This window comes from Actinia tenebrosa, unplaced genomic scaffold, assembly GCF_029948245.1.
Source record: "Actinia tenebrosa isolate PJP-AT-01 unplaced genomic scaffold, QUT_ActTen_1.0 PGA_scaffold0__85_contigs__length_37466705, whole genome shotgun sequence".
Taxonomy (NCBI): domain Eukaryota; kingdom Metazoa; phylum Cnidaria; class Anthozoa; order Actiniaria; family Actiniidae; genus Actinia; species Actinia tenebrosa.
In genome coordinates, this window is record NW_028292569.1 from 11,253,207 (window position 1) to 11,277,496 (window position 24,290).

General features: G+C 36.9%; 2 protein-coding genes and 1 long non-coding RNA gene across 6 annotated transcripts; 2 read left to right on the forward strand and 1 right to left on the reverse strand.

Moving 5' to 3' along the window:
• Nucleotides 1-12: 12 nt before the first annotated feature.
• LOC116298248 (uncharacterized) lies at nucleotides 13-2,624 on the forward strand. Of its 4 annotated transcripts, none has more exons than XR_016119855.1 (6): nucleotides 13-31; nucleotides 377-424; nucleotides 687-793; nucleotides 947-1,012; nucleotides 1,225-1,408; nucleotides 1,513-2,624. It is a non-coding gene; the product is annotated as an uncharacterized LOC116298248 (long non-coding RNA). The 4 variants fall into 4 exon arrangements; XR_016119853.1 differs by having other exon boundaries at nucleotides 18-36; XR_016119849.1 differs by lacking the exon at nucleotides 13-31 and adding an exon at nucleotides 133-257.
• A 5,487-nt stretch (nucleotides 2,625-8,111) lies between these two features.
• LOC116298254 (TM2 domain-containing protein almondex) lies at nucleotides 8,112-9,950 on the reverse strand. Its single transcript, XM_031706642.2, has 5 exons — nucleotides 9,718-9,950; nucleotides 9,452-9,544; nucleotides 9,306-9,378; nucleotides 8,504-8,579; nucleotides 8,112-8,415 (listed from the first exon to the last, which is right to left on the reverse strand). The coding sequence occupies exons 1-5, from the start codon at nucleotides 9,943-9,945 to the stop codon at nucleotides 8,247-8,249; spliced, it is 639 nt and encodes a 212-aa protein (XP_031562502.1). The 5' UTR covers nucleotides 9,946-9,950; the 3' UTR covers nucleotides 8,112-8,246.
• A 121-nt stretch (nucleotides 9,951-10,071) lies between these two features.
• LOC116298244 (V-type proton ATPase catalytic subunit A) lies at nucleotides 10,072-24,196 on the forward strand. The gene is made up of 18 exons (XM_031706632.2): nucleotides 10,072-10,103; nucleotides 10,205-10,298; nucleotides 10,400-10,443; nucleotides 10,904-10,988; nucleotides 13,366-13,431; nucleotides 13,607-13,650; nucleotides 15,058-15,159; nucleotides 15,876-16,013; nucleotides 16,095-16,151; nucleotides 16,491-16,585; nucleotides 18,542-18,704; nucleotides 18,776-18,884; nucleotides 18,950-19,072; nucleotides 19,153-19,331; nucleotides 19,409-19,552; nucleotides 19,643-19,702; nucleotides 21,989-22,255; nucleotides 23,250-24,196. Exons 1-18 carry the CDS (start codon nucleotides 10,101-10,103, stop codon nucleotides 23,340-23,342), a joined length of 1,866 nt encoding a protein of 621 aa, XP_031562492.1. The 5' UTR covers nucleotides 10,072-10,100; the 3' UTR covers nucleotides 23,343-24,196.
• The last annotated feature ends 94 nt before the right edge of the window (nucleotides 24,197-24,290 follow it).

A 24,290-nucleotide genomic window follows, 5' to 3' on the forward strand; every position in this document is an offset into this window, starting at 1 on the left:
GATTGCAAAAGAGACGAACTTTTAGTCTGGGGTAGGGTATGTGAAATCAAAATTTTAGGTCTGGGATAGGGTCAGGGTTTTGAGGTCCTGGCGGCACACCCCTACCCAAGTTGGGGTGGTAGTACCCCCCCCCCCCCCCCCCCGAGGAGCTTAGCCAAAAAGCTTAGCTTATTTCTGCTTTAGTTTTTGTGTTTGTTCATAGGAAGATGTAGGCAATGCATAATACATAGAACAGCTCCAAACACTAAGTGCTTCAAGTATAATACTCTATGGAATTGTGCTTTACTTTTTTCATTAATATTCATCAAAATTATTAAGTTATTTGGAGTGGTATAGTTGAATAACTTTTATATATTTTTTACTTTTTGTTTGGTAGAATAATGAGAAAAATGATGGAAAACCTTTAAACGAAACTCAAAAAGTGGTAAGAAAAAATTATATGTATATACACACTCGACTGCAGAAACGTTGTAGCATACATTTATACATTTATACAAATATCTAATATATATATATATATATAATAGTATATATATATATATATAGTATAGACCACATTACATACTTTGTTATATATAATTATATATATGATATTTGTTGAAGTCAAGCACCTTCAAGTTATAAGTTCAAACATATTGGTAATATGAATCTCTTTTAATCTTCTTTTATAATAATTTCTGATATAGGATCCAAATTAGTCATTGATTCACAAGAAGCTGGACCAGATTTTGGAGTTGTTGAAGAGAGACAAAAAAGAAGTGGAAGTCATTATGCTCCACCCCCATCTAAAAAGGTAACATCCCTACTGCATATTCTTCATCAATAAGCTTAATAATTGTACTTTGACAAAACAAGACACAACATTGAAACTGTTATTATTATTGTTAATATTGTTATTGTTATTATTACTTGATGGTAATAATGGTTTATTAACAAATTTACTTAGTCTAAAAGAAGCATGGTTGTAGAAGATGACGTAACAGCTGGAGGAAGTTCTTCCATTCCCACTCTGGTAAGAGATTTTCAAGGTATTTCAATTCATATATTAAATAGTTTTTCAAGAGGTACATAAATCTTCCCATTTGATGTCTATCTTCTATTTGGTACCAATAATGGCGCACTATTTTAAACAAAAGCTGAATTTAAAGAGTGGTGGTGATATTACATTTATGATAGTAATCCTAAAGAAAAACCTTACTCTTTTATTTATTCCTTTTACATTAGATGCATGACAGTGTCAATCTACTAGCAAAATCCTCTGGTGGGGATCTTAAGAAATTTGGCCTGAAAGTGTTTACAAAGTTATTTACAAAAGAGGAGTGGTTAATGGTATCATAGGCCCCATAGAAAGAGTAAAAACTAAGGGGAAAGTCATTACTTGATGAAAGGAAGGTGGAACTAATGAAAAGTGAGTAAAGTTTGTCTGCATTAACTTGATTCACAGCGATTCCATCTTGATTTATTAATACTTGCACTGGAAAACTGTATAATTAGTTGTCTGTTATTTTTCAGATGCCATTGGTTTAAAATTTGGGGAGCAGTACCACTACTCAAGAAATGGTCTCTTGTCAGGCAGTCCTGCAACCAAAAGTGCCTTAATACAAAGAGAATGTTTATAAAAATGGAGGCAAAGACTGGGGAGGAGCCCATTTTTTTAACTACCAAGCCTTCCCAAAGAAAAAGAAGAAGATGATGATAAATCATTGTAGTGAGAAGTTTTGTCACTACCATGACTTATCATGATCACCTTTTCCATTGAGAAAACATGTTGAAATTTAGTTGCCAAAATACACTCCATTGCAAAATCATTTTTGGGTTCATAACCTAGAACAAAGAAGCTGAGACCAAAACGTATCCTGGGAAATAACATGATTATCCTCCAATGTATTTATTATAGTTGCAGATTCTTTCAGGGCAAAAATTTATTGACATTTGTATCACTTAATAATCTATTAATTTAATATACTTATCATGCACCATTTTGGACATGGTATAGTCATCTATGTTCTAAATTTGAACCCAATAATGATTTTGCAATTGATGCTTTGCCGAAATGGAAGCCAAAAACCAATGTTCACTAGAAGGAGCACTGTTAGTTACTTTAATTAGTAATCCTACATGGACATTCATTATGGCAGGGTTACTGAAGTAAAGTTGCTCTTTCTACTGCTGTTATAGGTTCTTTTTCAATTCTAACTCATTACAATAAATTTATTGTTGCTGTCATTTTGGGAAAGGGTCTATTGATTGCTGAATCATTAGTATTTGAAAGAAAGAAAATGCAGCCTTTCTGAATTATTTTGGTGCACTGTGGCAACTGATTGAAACATGTTTGAATTATCAAGTGTAAAAAATTAATACCTGAACCAATAATTAGTGCATTTTTTCTATGAAATATTCTACAACTTGGGCTTCAATCTAATAAGCAACTAACTTGGTAGTTGTCTTACACTGAAAATTTGCATTTACATTCTCATTGTTTTGTGCTTTAAGTGTGTGTGTGATACTCTAATGGACTCAATATCAAATGAACTTACTTTGTATGTATGTCCAAAAAAAATATATGTATATATATTTCTTTTTGCTTTAATGTGGAGATTAAAATTATTGCAGTTTCTTATTTATGTGATCATTGGATCATGATTGGTATAAGATCTTGATAAAAATTATATGATTCTTATAAGATCTTAAATAACATATTTGTTGTAAGATCCTGATAAGAATGTTATGAGATCTTAATAAGATTTTACAAGATCTTAATAAAACTCTTATAAGAATCTTGTAAGATCTTAATAAAGCTCTAATAAGATCTTGATAATAATCTTATTAAGATTCTTATAAGATTCTTAATAAGAAACATTGTAAGAATCTTGCTAAGATCTTATTCAGATTGTTATTAAGAATCTTAATAAGATTTCCACCTGGGTAGTGCCGGTTTATAATCTGCTGCCCTTCCCACTTGAGACCCAGTTCTGGCTGGTGCATATTAGAGTTGAGTTTGTTTGATGTGTTGTTCTCTCCCTTTCCACTAGGGTTTTTCTTCAGTTTCCCTCTTCATAAAAATCAACATGTGAGTTGGGTGTTGTATGTTGTAACTATGGAATGCAGTGGTGGTGCATGTAGAGTGAACCTCACGATAGATCCTCTTACAAGGAGTGATGGTTGAAATATATCAAAGAAACTATACTATAGTTTTACTGTGTGCTTTAGTTTGAAAACTTACTGGAAGACAATGGAAAGCCATTTCAATACTTGGGCATGTCATTCTGCACTAGGGACATAGTTGAGGGTCAACTGCCTCCCAAAACTCTTACATTGCCCAACCTATGGCCAAGACCTTTTTGTGTACATACTATAATGTACAGGCTGACTTAGTCAACACCATATGTTTCCCACTCACAAAAACAGCTCTAAGAAGTAATGCTGAAATCCAAAAGTAAAGAGGTCTGAGTAGCTTTAAAAAAAAGCCAGGCTGCTAGCATTATATCTGCCTTTATGATCAAAGCATTATTTTATTCTATATAACTGTACATGTATGGTAGTGTCATGCTATATGTCATATGATACCTATTAGACTGTATGATACACATTTGTAGCCCGAATTGATATACTCAAAATAAAGCCATATTTCGCAACCACCAAGGAACAGAAATCATTACATGGTGCCAGAAGTGAAAGGTAAAACATACATCGACATTCGGTAAGTGGTTAAATCAGATACCAAGACAGGAAATAAAAGAAAACAGCTAGCAGACCGCGTCAGTGATAGAACATCATGGCCGCAGGGTTCACGCCACCCGTTATGAACTGGCAAACCAGCGATATCAACGACGAATTCGCCAGATTCAAGCAATACTGTAATCTAATTTTCGATGGCCCATTTGCAAAGAGGTCAGATAATGAAAAATCCTCGTACATCCTACTATGGATAGGCCGTCAAGGCGTAGATATCTATGATAGTTTCACTTGGGACAGCGAAGACGAGAAAACAAATCCCGAGGACATTTGGTCAAAATTTGAAAAACATTTAGCGCCGAGAACAAATTTCAGGCTAGCTAGGTACCAGCTACAGCAGATGAAGCAATCAAACGACGAGAATATTGATGATTTTATGACCAAATGTCGCAATCATGCCAACAAATGCAAATTTCGTGACCAGCTTGAAATAAACGAGCGCTTAATCGAGCAGCTTATCATAGGCACCAAATATCGAAAAGCACAAGAGCGTATACTAGAATATGGAGATGACCTTACATTAGATAAAGCCATAGATATAGCTAGAACATATGAAGCTACATTAGCGCATGTGGCCCAGCTCCAGAGCGATGATGACAAACATGTTCAAGCTGTCAGGAAATACGAGAATCGGCACAGGAAATGCGGAAATTGCGGAGGCGAACACGCGCCAAAGAAATGCCCCGCATATGGTTCGACTTGCAATTTCTGTTCAAGATTGAACCACTGGGCTAAAGTATGCCGTCAGAAAGGCAACCCTAGTGAATCAGAAAACCCAAGCGCTAGAAAAGAACAACCATACAAACAACGCAATAACAATAGGGAAGCACGCCAAGGCAGACGCGCTGTGCATGAAATACAAACAGATGACGATTTCAATGAAGATTTCAATACCCTACATTTCCAATCGATAATAATTGGAACTATACGGCCGGCGGAACGCAGGGACGAAGCATTCGCTACTATCAGCATACAACTTCCACATTTCCCGAAAAACCGAGCGCAACTGAAAGCAAAACTCGACACCGGTGCGCAAGCGAACATCTTGCCATTAAAATTATATCAAAGCATGTTTCCGCAGAAAATCGGGACGGACGGTGAACCAAACCAAAATGCATTGAAGCCATCCAAAACCATACTCACAGCATATGGTGGAGCGAAAATAAAGCAACTAGGTACTTGCAAAATACAGTGCAGCTATGAAGGCATGACTACGACCGCGCTCTTTTATGTCACTGACGCGCCAGGCCAAGCAATCCTTGGGTTACCAACAGCACTAGACCTCAAATTAATCTCTTTGAACTGTTCTGTCGAAACACAGAATGAAGGTACACAACCACGAAAAGAAACTGCAAGACCCACAAACAACACGAACAAAATAAGCAGCAAGGAACAACTGCTCGCGCAATACCCCGAATGTTTTGACGGAGTAGGTAAATTTCAAGGAGAATATCACATCACGCTGGACCCAAATGTACCCCCTGTCATTCACTCACTGAGACGCGTGCCAATAAGCCTCAAAGATGACATTAAACGGGAACTAGATGAGATGGTCGCCCAAGGTATCATCACCAAAGTACGAGAAGGGGAGCCGACGGCATGGGTCAATAGTTTAGTATACAGAAGGAAACCCACTGGCAGACTTAGAATATGTCTTGACCCTAAAGATTTAAATGCTGCCATACAACGAGACCATCACGTAACACCCACCCTTGAGGAAATCTTGCCCAAGCTGAGCGGATCAAAATATTTCTCCATTCTAGACGCAAAGTGTGGATATTGGAATGTTGTAATCGACACACCATCAAGTTACCTGACTACCTTCAATTCCTCATTTGGCCGATACAGGTTTAAACGAATGCCATTTGGACTGAGAATGTCGCAAGACGTTTTCCAAGCCAAGATTGACCAGACATTTGAGGGTTGCGATGGTGTTATTGGCATCGTGGATGACATCGTGGTTTACGGAAAAACGGAGGAAGAACATGACATCCATTTAAAGGCGATGGTTGAGAAATGCAAAGAAACAGGCCTAAAACTCAACCCAGACAAGTGCCATATCAAACAGAACAAAATAAAGTTCTACGGCATCATCTGCAGTGAAAACGGTATCCAGCCCGATCCCGCCAAAATATCAGTGCTGAGGCAGATGAAAGAACCGGTTGATCGCCGCGAACTACAAACGTTCCTTGGGCTAGCCACCTACATGTCCCCATTCATCGCAAACCTAAGTATCCTGACCGCACCCCTGAGAGGATTGTTGAAGGAAGACACACCCTTCCAATGGAATGCCGACTACCAGGCCGCCTTCGAGAAGATCAAGAACTCGTGAAGAAATCACCCTCACCTATTTTGACGAAACAAAAGATGTAACGCTCCAGGTAGACGCCTCAACAAAAGGCCTTGGTGCAGCCCTCATGCAAGAGGGCAAGCCCATAGCATTCGCCAGCAAAGCGCTAACCGACGTCGAAACACGCTATGCGAATATAGAGAGAGAGCTCCTCGCAGTAGTCTATGGTTGTGAGCGTTTCCACACATACCTGTTTGGCCGTCCATTTACAGTGCAATCCGATCATAAGCCGCTGGAAAGCATACATCTCAAACACCTCACATTAGCCCCACCACGATTACAGCGAATGTTGCTGAGATTACAACCATACGATATCAAGATCAGATACGTACCAGGAAAAGACATGCTGTTGGCTGATGCACTATCACGACTCTCCCCAGAAGAGAAATACTCGATAGAGAACGAGAGAATACAAGTGCACGAGATCTATCCACATTTTAGCACCGAAATGATCGAGCGGATAAGAGCTAACACGGACTTAGATCAAGAGCTGACCTGCCTAAAGAAAATGGTATACGAAGGTTGGCCAACGATGATTAAGCAAGTATCAAACATGCTGAAGCCATACTGGTCCTTTAGAGATGAAATCCCAATTGACGACGGCATCCTAACCAAAGGACAACGGATCATAGTTCCCTCTACCATGCAAAAAGAAATCCTGGACAAACTACACGCTAGCCATCAAGGAGCAGAAAAAACCAAACTCCGAGCAAGATCAGCCGTATACTGGAAAAACATGAACAACGACATCGACAAAATCACCCAATCTTGCGTAACGTGCCAGGAGTTTCTACCAAGTAATCCGAAACAGCCACTGCTGCAAACCGAAATACCACCAAGACCATGGCACACGATCGCTACTGACGTATTCTACATCCACGAGTCTGAATATCTACTTGTAGCTGACTACTACAGGTTATTGAGTTGATGAAGCAGATCTTCAGTGAACAAGGAGTACCAAAGATTGTAAGATCAGACAACGGGCCCCACTACAGCAGCGCTAGTTTTCATGAATTTGCCAAAGAATACGGATTTGAACATATCACCAGTTCTCCTCACTACCCCCAGAGTAACGGTTTCATAGAAAACCAAGTCAAGACGGTTAAGGCAGTCCTGCACAAGACCGCAAGAACCAAAGAAGACCCCTATATGGCTCTACTCTGTCTTCGGTCCACTCCAATCGACAGTAAGTTGCCATCACCCTCTGAACTACTCCTTGGCAGGAAGCTCCAAGACAATCTACCGCGCTCGATAACTAGGAACCAGAACAACGAAGAGATCATAGAGAGATTAAAGAAACGACAAGAGCTGCAAAAGCACTACTATGACCGGAACACCAAGACAATCCCGGATCTTCTGCCAGGGCAGAACATCAATATTCAAGACCCCTCTACAAAGAAATGGGGACCGGCCACAGTCAAGGAAAAGTTGGACCAACCAAGATCATATACAGTCACTACTCCAAAGGGTGGAGAGCTACGTCGGAACAGAACACACATCAGAGAAGCACTGCCATCCCCCATAGGACACCAAAGCCCGCCTGCAGAATCTCCTGGAACAGAAGTGTCTAATCCAGCACCACATAATGGAATGATTACGACACGCAGTGGCAGGGTCGTGAAACCACCAGAACGATATGTATAATTTTCAAAAGAACTGTTCAAGAATAGCACATAATCGCAACATCAGTTGTATGCATGGACAGCTGATATATAGTCATTGTTACTATTGTTTTCGTTGCATGTACATCTATATATATATATATGTTGTTTTTTTTACGGAAAGGAGGATGTCATGCTATATGTCATATGATACCATAGCATTGACTGAAACCCTATATCATTCTATTAGACTGTATGATACACATTTGTAGCCCGAATTGATATACTCAAAATAAAGCCATATTTCGCAACCACCAAGGAACAGAAATCATTACAGGTAGAACCTTATTATTTTATTATTATTGACTTATTTACAGCATAATGTACGTATTTACAGGTAATTTATTTACAATAATTTTATGACATTATGTTATTAGAAAAATGTATGAAATACAAGCATGATATTAAAATATAATTATAACCATTACATTATAAACAGCATTACATTAATGTGCTAGTAAGAACCATAATATTTGTTTAGCATTATCAATATATCACAATCAAAAGATATAGAGAGAACCATCAGCTGGTCCAACATAACCAATAGCAACTAAGACCAAGTCCACTAATGTCCATACTCCAAGACCACCAAAACTGAAGAGCTTTCCAAGTCCTTCTTTCCAGTGACCCAGGTAAAACCGATCCACACCAAAACCTCCGAGGGTTAGACTAAAAATAAAACCACTATTAGAATGACATGTAGGAATCAAACAAAAGGAACATGAAGAGATAAAATAAACCAATAAAGGTTTTGCACCTTAAGAGAAAGGTTGTTGACCAGCGATATCCTGATGTCCAGGTGCAAGGTAGGTATTTGCTAAATGTACGATTACCTAACAAACAGAAAAACCATATGGTAATGTCAGAATACAATGAGATAAAACTGTTGATTATTATAACAAACATATCCAAATAAAGCTACAGTACCTATGGCAAAGTTAATTACAATCTTTAATACTATGCTTCTCAGATGAGAATATGTGGACCGCGTAGCACTTACATGTAATACATGAAGATATAGAAATATAGATAAGTTATAGTGCTTGGGAACGAGGTAATTCCGGGCGAAAGCCCTTGGAATTAAATTCAGAAAAACTAATTTCCATCCTCTCTGGGAATTGAATCCACGACCTTCGGAATTGTACTACCGATACTCTACCAGCTGAGCTACAGGTCAGACTGAGAGCTGGCCGGGGTGAAATAGATGTTAGGTCACGGTAATTATGATGCAAAGATGAGAATATGTGGACCGCGTAGCACTTATACTATGCTTCTCAGTTGAATTGACGAAACATAATTTTTTCCCAAACAATTTGTTAATGAAACAACATGTTGTCAGGGGCAACAACAAAATTATTCAATAAGAAGAGAGCATAATACTGACATCACCAACAATAAAGTGTGGGTATGGCAATATTATCAATGATATTGCACCTGTACATTTCTTTGACAAATCTTGTCATATCATACCGGAAGCATAGTATCATCACTATCATTATCGCCATCACAATCATAATCATCATCATTATCATATCATCATCATGCCGTAAGAAACCTACCTAAGCATAGGACATCTTCATTAACAGTGCAGTTGGTCAAATAATGAGGAGGTGGACTATTCCCTGATATCACCTAGTACATGAATAAAAGGATATGGGTTAATAAAACTCCAAAAAAGGGGAATAATATTGAACATATATCCTACCTTACAGTGGGTCTTCTGGGTGCACTTGTAGCTTTCTTTAGGTGTCAGATAACAATATCTGCAGTTATATGTCTTGGTAAACGACCTATCACCCTATTATCGTTGAAAAGATCCTTAAAGTGAGTACATTTCAGGGTAATTTAGAGGGTAAAGGACTTGTTTTAAAACACAATAGCATCATTAGTAAATTTTGGAATAGATACCATCAAATTTAGATAGTATAAATTATCAAATTTCCGTGAACGCAATGATACTAGGGCTATTACCTGACACTGACAGTGATCTAGAACAATACATTCTACTTGAGTATCTTGACCATAAACGCAAGAATTACTCATTTTACACTCCAAACACGAAGCACTCAACTTACTACAAGGAACAGAATTACCTAACACATATATCTCTCCGTAAGTAGTGATAAAAGTAAAGAATACAACAGTTTGAAGGAGAAAAATGAGTAAATTTGTTGGAGTTCTTTCTCCATCAGCCGCCATCTTTCTTTGAGTTTGTTAGAGGGAGAGGAGTACTGGGAACAGTTCTCTTCCCTCCCTCTCACGGGAGAGATTCGTGACATTTATATTCCATACCCTCCCCTGCATGGGAGATACTCGTGACTATTGTATCACACATCACACATACATCTTCCAAGATGGTGGGTCGCCAAGGGATTTCTTCATTTTACTCCCTTTTACCTTGCTCGTTATTCTTTACAACATGTCTGATTTTTTTAAATTGTTTTACCTTTCTTCACAGGCGGGTGGTATGGATTTAGCGCAGAAAACTATGATGATAAAGGACCAGGAAGATGAGAGCCAGTTTGGATACGTCTTTGGCGTCTCTGGCCCAGGTTCCAAACCAAAATTACTTTACAATATGAATTTGATCGTAGTGGTTTATAAGATTCTAAGTGTCGGATATTGTGGCTGACATCAGGTTGTTTTATTCTAGTGGTGATTGCTGAGAATATGAGCGGTGCTGCGATGTACGAGTTGGTAAGTAAAAGGGAAGACATACCGGGTTATACCAGTACAGGAATGATGAAGTCACTAAGAACGAACGATCATCACATGACGTTCGAGAATCCTTCCATGTCAAACCAAAAACATTTTATTCAAAAGCGCCAACAAATTAATACCCTCTTTTACACATCAATTAGCTTATGTAAATGTTCTTTCTCTTGTCTTAGCTATACGAAGTCGTTTTTTAGAGATGCAAATGCATAATTCTTGCTCGTAGGAATAATTTATGAGCTAAGCATATAATAACAAGTGTGTGAATATCTTGTCAGCAAAATAAAAGTTGTTCAATGATATATTTTTTTCTTCTTGAATCTTTGTTTCCGGTGTTTGACAAATATTGCGTTTGTCAAAAATGCTTGCTTGGGATAAAATGAAATGAGTTATGTTGTGTTATTTAAATTATGAAGTGAAATGTCATTTTATTTCATTTAAGGTTCGTGTAGGGTACAGTGAATTAGTTGGAGAGATCATTCGATTGGAAGGAGACATGGCTACGATTCAGGTCTACGAGGAAACTTGTATCCTTCAAACTGCTAAATAAACTTGAATTATACACGGACTGTGGAGGGGTACATGTAGATGTTGGGGGCCACCCTCCCCTCCCCCCAACCCACTATAAATGGCTCCCCTGGCATTGTTAGTACAAATAGCCCTGCTAAACAAGTCTAAAAGGAAAGGGGGAAAATTAAATAAGTTACTTTAATACCATGGCCCTTTGAAAAAGGGCGGACAAAAATTATTAATCTTGTACTCTCTAAAAACTGATTAGATTAATCAAAAAATATTTCTCATGGTTGAAATCTATGTCTATTCGGCATAACAATAACAATAACTTTATTTATTTATATAGCCCTATTTCCATAAAAAGCCCAATAGTGCTTAACAATTATAAAAATAAATGAATAAGAATTTACAATTATTATGTATCACTAACGTATTGAAATAAGTAAATATCTATCTTATAAGTATATTCAAAAATAGTTTATCCAAGTATAAATTATAAATTATATATATATATACATTGGCTATTTATAAAATAAATTAAATAGTATGCACACTTTGATTGGTTGATAGCCATGTTTGCATGAGGGTATGTAAACACAGTTTTGACGTCACAACTTTCTTGTTTTCCCGGTATAAGTTCAAAAATTTACAGTTTCTTTCGAGAAAAAAAACGCCCCCAAAAATGTATTTTGAAGACGAAGTTCCAAATTTTGACTTGTGTCAGGGCCTCAGGCATAACCCTATGGTCTCATACAGGTCTTTCTGATCGTAATATCATGACAATCTCTCGTTGGTCACCGCAAAGAGAATTCCCTCAGGAGCTACAACACACGTCCTTCGTCAGGACAGCTTCGGTTGTTCAGCGACGTGCTTTCTCATGATTTAAATGCACCGCCCGATAAGGAATACAAGTATTTCAAGGAAACAGTCAGCAGCTTCAAACTTTTTCCAGCGATAGCTCTTCAGCTCCACAAAATATCTTCACGAGGCGAGACGAAACAATCAACTTCGCTGCCATGTTTTCTGGCTGTCAAATTGAGCAAAACCACGTTTCTTTCAACCGAGAATTCCAGTCACAGTGACACTCAGTTATCTACTTTTGATCACTTTCGTAAAGATAATCAATTCTGAAATCTTTTATTAAGATTTATATTCAATCTTTGGACATTTCTTTGTATTTGTTTTAAAGTTTTAGAATGATAAATGTTGAAAATAGCTAGCGATTCTTTCTCGCTTCACATTTGCCTCCTTGGCGTTTATTACACGAAATTTGATTGGCTAACGATCAAAGTTCGTGATGTATGGAGAATTTGTATTTTGATATGAGAATCAAATTCAAATAAAGATTTATTTTCTTGCAAGTGGTAATGTTTTCCCTTAGTATTTATTTTATAAAAGCAATAGAAAACTTTTTTCTCTGTATTTACATAGCCTGATAGCAACACTCGGGGGGTTGGGAGAATTCTCGACAGTTATGCAAACCCTCGACTACGTCTCGGGTTTGCATAACTGTCTCGAATTCTCCCAACCTCCCCTCGTGTTGCTATCAGGCTATGTAAACACGGAAAAAGTTTTCTATTGCTTAAATAATTATACTTAAGCGAATGCTTCCTTAAAAAGGTAAGTCTTAATTAAGGACTTAAAACTGGAAACTGAGCCAGCAGTCTTGATATCATGAGGCAAAGAATTCCATAAATAAGGGGCAGCATAATAAAATGCTCTATATCCATAAGATCGTAAATTATAACTAGTCATGACTAAATTTTTACTTGATGACGATCTAAGAGTATGTCTAGGTTTATAGATATTAACTAGATCAGATATATATCCTGGAGCCTGTCCATTAAGGGCTTTATATGTTAGTAGTAATACCTTATATTTAATCCTCTGTTCGACTGGTAGCCAATGTAAATCGTATAAAATAGGTCTTATATGTTCATACTTGCGAGTACGTAAGGGTTACTATACGAGCAGCTGAATTCTGAACCTTCTGTAAACGTTCGATAGCATAGTCTGGTAGTCCAAATAAGAGAGAATTGCAAAAATCTAACCTAGATGTAATAAGTGCATGGACTAATGTTTCTGCAGACTTGCGAGTAAGATATTTTCTTATTCTACTAATGTTCCTTAAGTGATAGAAGCATGTTTTGCAAATGTTCGTGACATGTTGGTCCATACACAAAGTTGAATCCATCAGTGCTCCAATGTTACGAAAATGTCATGAAAATGTCATGTCATGCTCCAATGTCATGAAAATGTATGCGTTTATAGCCATTACGAGAATAGTTAGTGCGCTGTGACATTTTTAATGAACATCAGAAGTGATTAGCTCTCCCTGATTTACCAGACAGCTGCAAGTGTTTGTTTCTTAACTGTTGTTCTATTATATAGCTGGAGTAACTGTTGGAGACCCAGTATTAAGGACTGGTAAACCGTTATCTGTTGAACTTGGACCAGGTGAGCAATACATTAAATGAAAATAAAAAATGTGAGAATGAAAAAAAGAAGAGAAGAGGTCTAGGGGGAAGGAAAAGGGAGAAAAGGAAGAAAGAAATTTGAAAATCCATCATATGCATATTTACTATCAATTTTCAAAAACAATATTATGACCAGAATATTGCTTTTTCTTTAGGAATTATGGGAAGTATTTTTGATGGGATTCAAAGACCCCTAAAGGTTTGTATGCTGTCTGTATGGTAATTTTATGACCAAGACAAAAACAATAGTCCCCTTAGCAGTTTTCTGCACCATCTTGAAAGGTAGCTGTGCTTTTGCATCAAAGCAAGACAGACAGTGAGCTTGCAATGGCAGATAATTTTTTTAACACCTTGAACAATAATTCACATGTATCTATCATTGCAAGCTCACCATTTATTTTTCGCTTTGATGCAAAGGCTTGGCTACCTTTTCAAGTTGGCACAGGGAACTGTGAAGGAAACTATTGGCCTCTTAAAAACAAGCAAGAGTTCTGAATTTTAATCTAATTAACAAAAGAGTTTGTCTTCTAATGAAGCAGCTCAGTATTAGTAAATATGTGAAATTTGAATGCATTTTGTTAAAAAGAACCAGGGTTGTTACAAAACTTCAGAACTTTTTGAAAAATTTACAAAGAATGTATAGTTAAGAGGGACAAGTGTTTTGTGTAACCATACATTTCTTTTAAATTTTTGACACTTTTGAAAGCTAATATTTTTGGTTCTTTTCATCCAATAATGTTCAAATTTACCAGACTTACTAATCTTGAAATTCTTTCTCAAGTGACAAAAGTTTGATTCTAATAAGATCAAAATTAAAAACTCCCCCCAGTCTCTAGGTCATTTCTAAAATGGCCTATGGACCTTTCTCTTTCCGGGCATAGCCTCAAATTCTTGATGATGAGGTCATACTTTGAATTTATAAGAAATCTTACTACATTAGTAGTTCCCTTAGAGTATTTTACCATTTTGGATCCAGACCATGAACATGTCATTCACTTGAGTATCATGCCACTTTTTACCATGTAATGGAGCACATATCTCCCAGCTAAAAAGTTTCATCAGAGGCGATTCGTCATTTATCAAATGGGGAAGAACATCTGAAAATAGCAAAAAGGGTTTTTTCTACAACCCTGGTGCCCCATTAGTATTTTTTTCAGGACCCATTGATTATTTCAAACATTTTCAAAGCTCTACTGTATATAACTCATCAATTTTTCAAGGCCTGCCTTTTCCCCTTCAATAAATAAAAACGGTTCCTTATCACCATAATTGTCTAAACTTAATGGCACAACGTGCCATGCCATCACCACCCAACTTATTTTTTTACTAGTTAGCCAATCAGACAGCGATTATTTGTGGGTTTACACATGAACTTACTCAGTGTGACTGCAAAGAATATTGTATATATTTCATACTCTTTGCAACAAATACTTGAATAAATTCTGTAAAAAGTCTTTTACTTGATGGAAACACATGGTGGGAAAGGATCCAACGGCATTGATAAAAACAGTTGTTGGATGGAAACGGTACAAATCTAGAATCAACTAAAATTTGATGATTGATTAACTGGAGATACTTTATTATTAACAAGTGTAGTACTTTTCAGGACATCAGTGAGTTAACCCAGAGTATTTACATTCCACGTGGTGTGAACACTGATGCGCTCAGCAAGACAGCACAATGGGAATTCATTCCAGAGGGTTACAAGGTAGGAATTTTAGTTTTAAAGTGGTTATGTTAGCAAGTTTAGTGAGAAGGAAGTGAGTATGGGGAGTAGTTTTATAGTGGTTATGTTAGCAAGTTTAGTGAGAAGGGAGTGAGTATAGTGAGTAGTTTTATAGTAGTTATGTTAGCAAGTTTAGTGAGAAGGGAGTGAGTATAGTGATTAGTTTTATAGTAGTTATGTTAGCAAGTTTAGTGAGAAGGGAGTGAGTATAGTGAGTAGTTTTATAGCAGTTATGTTAGCACGTTTAGTGAGAAGGGAGTGAGTATAGTGAGTGGTTATATAGTGGGGAAATTGTTGACCACAATTATTTACCCAGTTATTAAATACAAGCCAAATTGAACAACAATGAGTACCTTTTTATTGTGGAGAGTGTTCATTTGTAGAAACAAGAGAGTTCTCCTCCCTCCTGTTCTCCTCCATGGAATGAATTTGTAAAAAGACCCCCTTACCACCAGGAACTTCCAATTTTCTTCCATACAAGCTCTGCAATTTTGTTCTCTTTTTGACCTCCTTGCCTCCAAAATTTTCAATTTCCTCAGTGAATGGGGTATGGATATTTTTTGAAACTACACATTCAATGCACAACCAATCAACCACCATTTTTCTAGGTCTTATAAACCTTGTTCATTGTTAAAAGATTATTGCTGGATAGAATGATGTGAGTCTGGAGCTGACTTGATGTCCTGCTGTCATTACAGGTTGGTGATCATATCACTGGTGGGGACATCTATGGATCAGTTGTAGAAAACACCTTTATCAATCATAAGATTATTCTTCACCCTAAAGCAAGAGGAACCATAACATACATAGCACCGCCTGGTAGCTATTCTATAACAGTAAGTTAGGCTGTTTACCTAATGATAATCTAATGATATAAGCAGATTTCTTACCATATTTTTAATTTTTCTAATATCCAGGATACAGTATTAGAAACTGAATTTGATGGAGAGAAAGCCAAGCATAAAATGTTGCAGGTTTGGTTATGAATGTATATTGTCACTTCACTATACATGCTATGATTAGTTGAGAACTGTGCTATATCAGTGAACAGAGCACAGTCCATAGATGTGACTGTATTGGATATGACTGGAATGGATTGGATGTGACTGAAATGGATTGGATGTGACTGGAAGGGATTGGATGTGACTGGAATGGATTGGTTGTGACTGGAATGGATTGGATGTGACTGGAATGGATTGGATGTGACTGGAATGGATTGGATGTGACTGAGATGGATTGGGTTTTTTCATTTTATATAGAAGTGTAATATTTGAAATGAAAGGATTATAACTGAATAATTCAACATTTTAAAGGTTTGGCCTGTTCGTCAAATGAGACCAGTGACAGAGAAGCTGGCTGCTAATAATCCACTACTGACAGGGCAAAGAGTTTTGGATGCACTTTTCCCGTAAGAATATTTTAATTGTTATATGAGTACCAATGAAACATGTCCTTTTTTAACTCGTGGATACGCGAAGCGTAGAAACGAGTTATGGTGAGGGGTCTGAATATGCAAATGTGTCACTCGCTCACTCACTCACTCACTCACTAAGATGTTAGCAGATCGATAATTAAACGTTTGTCGATCGTCTTACGTCATCCGATTACGAATGTTACACCACACTAACAAGCACAAAGCTCTTATACCATATAGATTACTTTGTTATATATGAGGAAACGAAATGCTGATGTTCCATGTGGGATACATTTCTATCACTTGCAGACGCCGTGGGGGCCCAATGTGCATGCGCACACTCGCACATAGTTTTATCTTCGAATTATTCATATTAAAAGAATCAAGGAAAGATGCAAGTTGAAGTAAAATTATACAATTAACGCCTGAAATAAAATTTCAATGAGTTAGACCTTCTTTTCTGATGTATTTTAAAAAAGTAAACAAAAAAGCTTATTAGGTACGACGTCAACATTTCGATTTCAGACTGAGACTCGTAGATCGAGCCGGTTATCGAAAAAATTAATTAGAACTCAAGAAGAGAGTCTGATTTCAAGCTCTGGAGGACTTTATTCTCCATAGGGACAGCTCAAAGTCACGGCGGTATTTAGCAATAAAATCTCATAAACTCGATCGAGAGAAGTCTTATTATTATACTGATCAACAGTTGTATTTACTAAAGTAAACTTCTTAGAAAATAATCAATGTAGATGTATACGTAGATCGTAGAAAAAATAACAAAAGACGAAAAAAAGACCAATTCCAATGGAGTTTTGAAGGAAGTTCGGCCAGTTTTGTCATTTGAATAAGCCGTTCTGAATAAAAAGTAGATTGATCGCCACGCATTACAAGATTACAAACAGCCGAAGCAATGCTCAGATTGTGTGTTGAAATGTGCGAAGGTCTAAAACGAGAATTCGCTCCAATAAATAATCATTAATTTACCGACTTGGATGAAGGCAAAATAAATAGCATTTATAAACGTATTTCTATAAAATATTTGCTCAGTTCACAGTGTAAATAAATAGTTTCATCCGAAACAAATATAGGACCCGTGACCATTGAAGGTCAAGATAAGTAGTAATGTAAATCAACACGCATAACGCAACGCTTTATGTTTATCGTCCCGATCGGCCGATTATTTTGTATATTCAGTTTTTGAGGTCGAATGTTTGCTGGTATAAAACACACAGCCCGCCTTTGAAATTAAAAACAGAGAAAGCGTTTTCAAATAAATCTTCTTCCAATTATACTCTATACTTGACTCAGTTGACTCTATCGAAGTCGTAGTCGAAGTCGTCTTTCGTATTAATTGAAGTTCAGACAATTAATTCATCACAGAAATCGCTTTCAAACTCAACAAAATAGCGAAGAACTAGGTGTTAAAAGGAAAATAAAAAGGACGATTACTCATCTTACTAGATAAATTGAGTATTCAAAATATCAAATCGAGCGAAGTATTTGGAATCCTTTGAGAATGTCAACAAGCATGAGGGCACAGGAAAACCAATCTAAATATTCGAAAAGTGCAACAAGTATCCACGAGTTCGCCAAAGGGCCTTTGATCTCTCCCTCTCTCTCTCTCTCTAAGTCTGTCTGTCCGTCCGTCTGTTTCTCTCTCTGTCTGCACATGCGATCCATGTTGTGTCCTCTAAAATCAAACTTGAATAAAATATACAGTAGGCCTTATTCATTGTGTGCAATGGTTTTTACAGACCCCGTGTCATTCCCAAAAGTATCATTTTTTGTTTAATGGTTATTCAAGAGAAGTCAGGTGAATATGGATACATCTCAGACAAATAATCTTATTTTCAATAGAATAACAGGTGATCTGAAATGGGGAAACTACACCACAAGGAACCGGTCAATTGGTTTCAATTTTTATTTAAAGTGTTCTTACATATATCGTAGGTGTGTCCAGGGAGGTACCACAGCTATTCCTGGAGCATTTGGTTGCGGTAAAACAGTCATTTCTCAATCTCTGTCCAAGTATTCCAATTCTGATGTCATTATTTATGTGGGCTGTGGTGAAAGAGGAAACGAGATGTCAGAAGTACTTAGAGACTTCCCCGAGGTAATCTTCAACATTCAAAAACCAAAATTTAAACAGGTGGGTTTGATTAACTGCGTGTTTTATCTCTTCAGTTGACTGTAGAAATCAATGGACAAGTAGAATCAATCATGAAGAGAACAGCTTTGGTAGCGAACACATCTAATATGCCAGTAGCTGCTAGAGAGGCGTCCATCTACACTGGTAAGCTAGTATGCTAAGGTTTTTTTATTGTTACAATATTATTTCTAACAGATTGTTGTTGTCAGGTATAACACTGTCGGAGTATTTCCGTGACATGGGTAAGAATGTAAGCATGATGGCTGATTCTACTTCCCGGTGGGCTGAAGCACTGCGTGAGATCTCTGGTCGTTTAGCTGAAATGCCTGCAGGTAACAAACCAATGTTAGTTCTGAATGTGGTTTACCGCAGACAGAGTAGAAGTGAGTTACTTTTTTTTAACAATCAACAGATAGTGGTTATCCAGCCTACTTGGGTGCCCGTCTGGCTTCCTTCTATGAGCGGGCTGGCCGTGTGCAATGTCTTGGAAATCCCCAGAGAGAGGGTAGCGTGACCATCGTTGGAGCCGTATCCCCCCCTGGAGGTGACTTCTCAGATCCAGTCACCTCAGCTACTTTGGGTATCGTTCAGGTTAGTTCAAGTCAAATCTGTAATTCTGTCTTAGTAAGTCGTCAATTTATGGTACGGAAATGATTTTATTATTTCAGGTATTCTGGGGATTGGACAAAAAGCTGGCTCAACGTAAGCACTTTCCTTCAATCAACTGGCTCATCAGCTACAGCAAGTACATGAGATCATTGGATGATTTCTATGAAAAGAACTACCCTGACTTCGTGTCTTTGAGGACCAAGGTACGATCCTTGCGGAACACCATTGCGTTGCATTTAATTAATAGTTAGTATAGTACTGAAATCTGAATCTTTTCCACGTTGGTTTTACAGATCAAGCAGATCTTACAGGAAGAAGAAGACCTCTCAGAAATTGTACAGCTGGTTGGTAAGGTAAGCCAAGAGTGTTGATGGATAAATTGCTTATAGGCTGATGTTGTAGTAGCGGAGCTGCGAGCAGAGCACCATACTTAAGAAAAATGGTAAACCATCGAGTTGATTTTTCCTGGCTTGGCTGACGTCACTTCCGTCCGTACAGGCGTCCGTGTACACAACACAGGAATCTCGCTTGCTTTCAAAGCAAAACTACTCGGAAATGCGGCTTTCAAATGCACAGAAAAAATTATTTTAGGACAAATTATAGACCAACAACAATTTAAAAAAACTTTCATATTTTTTAGCAAACAATATATTATTTAATACTGATTTTGACAAGTATTTTTATCGACAAATCGAAGAATTTCTCTCAAAACTTTTAATATTTCTATAGATAAGCTTAATTGATTTTAATGCTGGATGAAATATAATCCGGAGAGCAAATATTACAACAAATATTCATCCTTTATTAAGCTTTGTAAATCTTTAACAATTCGGTTGTTTTTAACCAACTATCGTATGTTTTTCGATCACGAAAAATACAGCTTTGTTCGCCACCTATCGCGGGGTCCCATCGGCAAACAAAAGAAGACTTTTATTCAATAATTTTATATCTTTCTATCGATAATTTATTTAAATATTGAATGAAATATAAAATTGCACCAAATATTTAACTGTTCAGTATTTCGAGCTAGTATGATTATACAAATGATCTGCAATTTGTGATGTTGAAAGATGTCAGTATTGTATGAAGACCTTGTCTTTCACTTTAAAATGCTACTAAATATTCAAAAACTTCTACAAATTCCAATTTACTGACAAGGAAATTCATCATTTATATTTTGCTTTATTTTTCTATTTTGTCTCAGTTGTTTTTTAACAAGTTTATCTGAATCATGTAAACTTTGTTTTTCGAAAACTTTTCGGTCGTTCGTGATTCAGTTCCGTATCTTTCTCGCGCATGAAAACATAAGAGAACTCTTATTTCTTACTGGTGGGGGAAAAAATCCTTAAAACGGGCTAAATTCAAAAAATAACCACGCATAGCGAAAGAAGTGCTATTTCTCAATGATAGGGTAAAATTTCGAGGCTTTATTTCACGTTGTGATGATTTTATTGAAATTTTTGATGATTCCCCATACATTTCCTTATAACAGGACACCACAGAAACTAAGCTTGGGCTACCTGTGATGAAAACAGATGGAAAAAAAATCGAATCTCAAAACCTAGTATTTACAGCTTATGTTTTCAAGCTTATCGAAAAGTAGTTAAGGCTTATACAAAAGGAATAAAAATATTTTAATGAAGAATTAGGATCAGAAAACTATTTTGAACTGATCAAAAGACATCCAAGGTAAATTTCACTAAACTTGACATTTTGTTGGATTATCTGTACTTATCTTTCGTTTTTCAAGTAAAATTAACAAGGAATTCAAAGTGTAAAAATGTGGAAAACTTTGTCGAAGAATTTTTCAAGAACAAAACTAGCCCCTGGGGTGGACGGTGGTGGGTTGTGTACATGTGACAAAATGCATAAGTGGGAGAGTACTAAGGTCGAAAACAAAGACTCGTGCGAAGAAAACGATGTAGTGCATTTACATTTCATTTTTTCATTTCATGATTTCCCTTATGGGGGACATTGTCTTCATCTCGATGGAAAGAAAAAATTGAAGATTTTTTGTCCGATGGATTTTATTTTCATCTTTCAGTTTTATCTAAATTGGGCTACCTTTGCTATTGGGAGCTCCGCTTTTAGGCAGTGCCTAAATATATAAATTATTGTAGTTAAAGTGCCTATCACCCTTCTGACAATATTCACAATATTGATTTTTCATGGGGTAAGATGCGGAAAAGCCCGAAAAAATTTCACAGTTTGAGTGCGGCTTCTTGAAGTTATAAAGGTTTTTCCATGCCATATGCTAATGTTGTGACGTATGAGGAGTAATCATTTAATATACAAAACCTTACTGGCACAGATAAATTAAATTTGAAATACGTCATTGTTTTGCCCATTGCTCTTATAGAAATTATTGCAAGCTATTGTTCACATAAAAAGCCGGTGTTTCGAATTACATGGAACAACAAATAACCATTAATGCCTCCTCATACGTCACCGCATTAGCATATGGCATGGAAAAACCTTCATAACTTCAAGAAGCTGCACTCAAACTATGAATTTTTTTTCAGGTTGTTCGACATCTTACCCCATGTAGAATCAATACTGTAAATATTGTCAGAAGGGTGATAGGCACTTTAATGATGATTTTAGTAACATTGTGACTAAACTACTGTCGTACAATCCAGGGTTCTCTTGCCGAGTCAGACAAGATTACACTCGAAGTTGCCAAGCTTCTTAAAGATGATTTCCTGCAACAAAATGGCTACACTCCTTACGACCGCTTCTGTCCCTTCTACAAGACTGTGGGAATGCTGTCTAATATAGTCTTATTCTACGAACAAGCTAGACATGCTGTAGAAACTACTGCACAGTCAGATAATAAGATTACCTGGGCTGTGATCAAAGATAACATGGCTAACACGCTATATGCACTTTCTTCAATGAAGTTTAAGGTGAGAACAAATTGAAACTAAAGAGTCGTGCCGGGGGTGGGATATCGGATTTCGTTATAATTTTAGATCTGAACATAGAATTTCTCGCGCTGTGATTGGTCAAGCGAACAGTGACTATGAGACGACGTTATCACTGCTGGAGCACAGGAAACCCGGCTATATATTTTTTGCTTCTTTTAGAAAATTAACGTTGCTCTTTATGGGTTTCCTGTGTCGTGATCGGTTTCCTATTACATAAGCTGTAATCAGATCTGCGCTGTGATCAAATAGGCCCTTTGCAGCTAAGCAATCACGTGCTGATTAATTCACTGAGAGCAAATGAATGAACATTTTGATTCCCATGGGTGAAATTTACTGGACTGCAAACAAACTTTCTACAACCTGTTTCGAGAGATCGTAATAAAAGTGCATTTCGTAACACACTGGATACACATGTTTTCATTCAGTTCTTTACAAGTAGCTAAAAAGAATCACCAATTTAATATAAAAACAAAAATTTTGCAGTCCAGTACAGATACGTGACCGTTAACTGCAAAGGGCCTATTGCTGCTTACTAGAAAGTGCGTTACACACCACAGGCAACCCATAAGAAACAACACACCAACGGTTATTGATTTGAATTTAATCGGCTGTCAGTTTACAGCGCCGATCTGATCACAGCGCAGATCTGATTACAGCTTATGTAATGGGAAACCTATCACGACACAGGAAACCCACAAAGAGCAAAGTTACTTTTCTAAAAGAAGCAAAAATATATAGCCAGGTTCCCTGTGCTGGAGCGGTGATTATGAGGTTTCCCAAAGTTTCACAGAGTGGAAGTAATACTAAAACGTTTTTCCCCTGAATTTCGTCTTTTCTCTGATACTCAAGTTTAAAATTTTACTGAAAGAATTTATTCACCTCATGCTCAGTGATTATGGTTAATATTTACCAATAATCACTTCGTCGGATAATTGTTAAGTAACTGACTGGTTTTTATTTCAATTATTCCTAGGATCCTGTCAAAGATGGTGAAGCGAAAATCAGAGCTGATTTTGGCGAATTAGCGGAGCAAATTCAACAAGGATTCCGTTCATTAGAAGATTAGATAAATACATTTGACATCTTGTCAAGCAAGATATTTTGTCACACTAGTGTTTTTTATTCAATTTACCAATTCATGGTTCCGAATCTCCTTAGTTACCGTTGCTATGTCCCATAACCTCAACAATATTATAAAATTCTAATCGTGGAAAAAATTGATAATTTCTGTGAAAATAGAAGAGAATTGCCCCGTAATCCTTGTGCTTTTTAAAGCAGATGCTGTGTTGTTGTTTGTGGGACACGATTTTAATTATGTTGGGAAAACTACTACAACGGTGATTGGTTCACTGCAGTCGGAACCAAGAATTCAATATATTTCACAATGTAAGCTTTTTTCGACAGAATTTCATTCACTAAATCCAAAAAACTTATTCTTGTCAGGGGAAAAAAGGAAAATGGCCTTACTAGTAAGCGCCTCATGATAAAGCTTTAAACAATTAAAAGGATTATTATTGGAATTTAAAAAGCGACTTTTAAGTGGCCTTTGTTTACCTGACTCAAATCGGCTGTAGTTCAGTATTTAGTAGACCACAATCAGTGCCATTTAAATGCATAAAGCAATTGGTCTTGTGGTAAGTAAGCCTACTGAGCCACGAGAAATCTCCTCAATTCGCGAAGTGTTAGCTCCACTTTACTTTGCCTCAGGGCGAGAACTTTTATCAATGATTTCTTTCAAAAGATCCTTGATCTGAATTCTAAAGATTACTGTTTCAATAAGGTTGTATGATCAAATATGTGGTGGGAAACTGAAGTAAAGAGGTTTGCGTGCTGTTTGTGGTGTCAAATAAACGGATTAATTAATATGCGCATTCAAAGAGTGGATCAAATCCTCAATAAATGGAATATTTGTTTATCCTACACCTTGCAGCGAGTATTAAGTCCTTTTCCGTTAAAACCTACTATGAGTACTCGTCTTTCTTACTTGTAGACACTTACTACACTGAACCACTTC

Bases quoted from the DNA above. Each gene is read 5' to 3' on its own strand.
- LOC116298254 (XM_031706642.2), bottom strand. From the start codon at position 9,945: ATGGCGGCTGATGGAGAAAGAACTCCAACAAATTTACTCATTTTTCTC. The intron at 9,545-9,717 runs GTAATAGCCCTA...CAACGATAATAG, and splicing joins TAGATCACTGTCAGTGTCAG to GGTGATAGGTCGTTTACCAA. The intron at 8,580-9,305 runs GTAGGTTTCTTA...TCTGTTTGTTAG, and splicing joins TGAAGATGTCCTATGCTTAG to GTAATCGTACATTTAGCAAA.
- LOC116298244 (XM_031706632.2), top strand. The intron at 16,014-16,094 runs GTAAGTTAGGCT...TCTAATATCCAG, and splicing joins CTGGTAGCTATTCTATAACA to GATACAGTATTAGAAACTGA. The intron at 19,703-21,988 runs GTAAGCCAAGAG...CGTACAATCCAG, and splicing joins TTGTACAGCTGGTTGGTAAG to GGTTCTCTTGCCGAGTCAGA.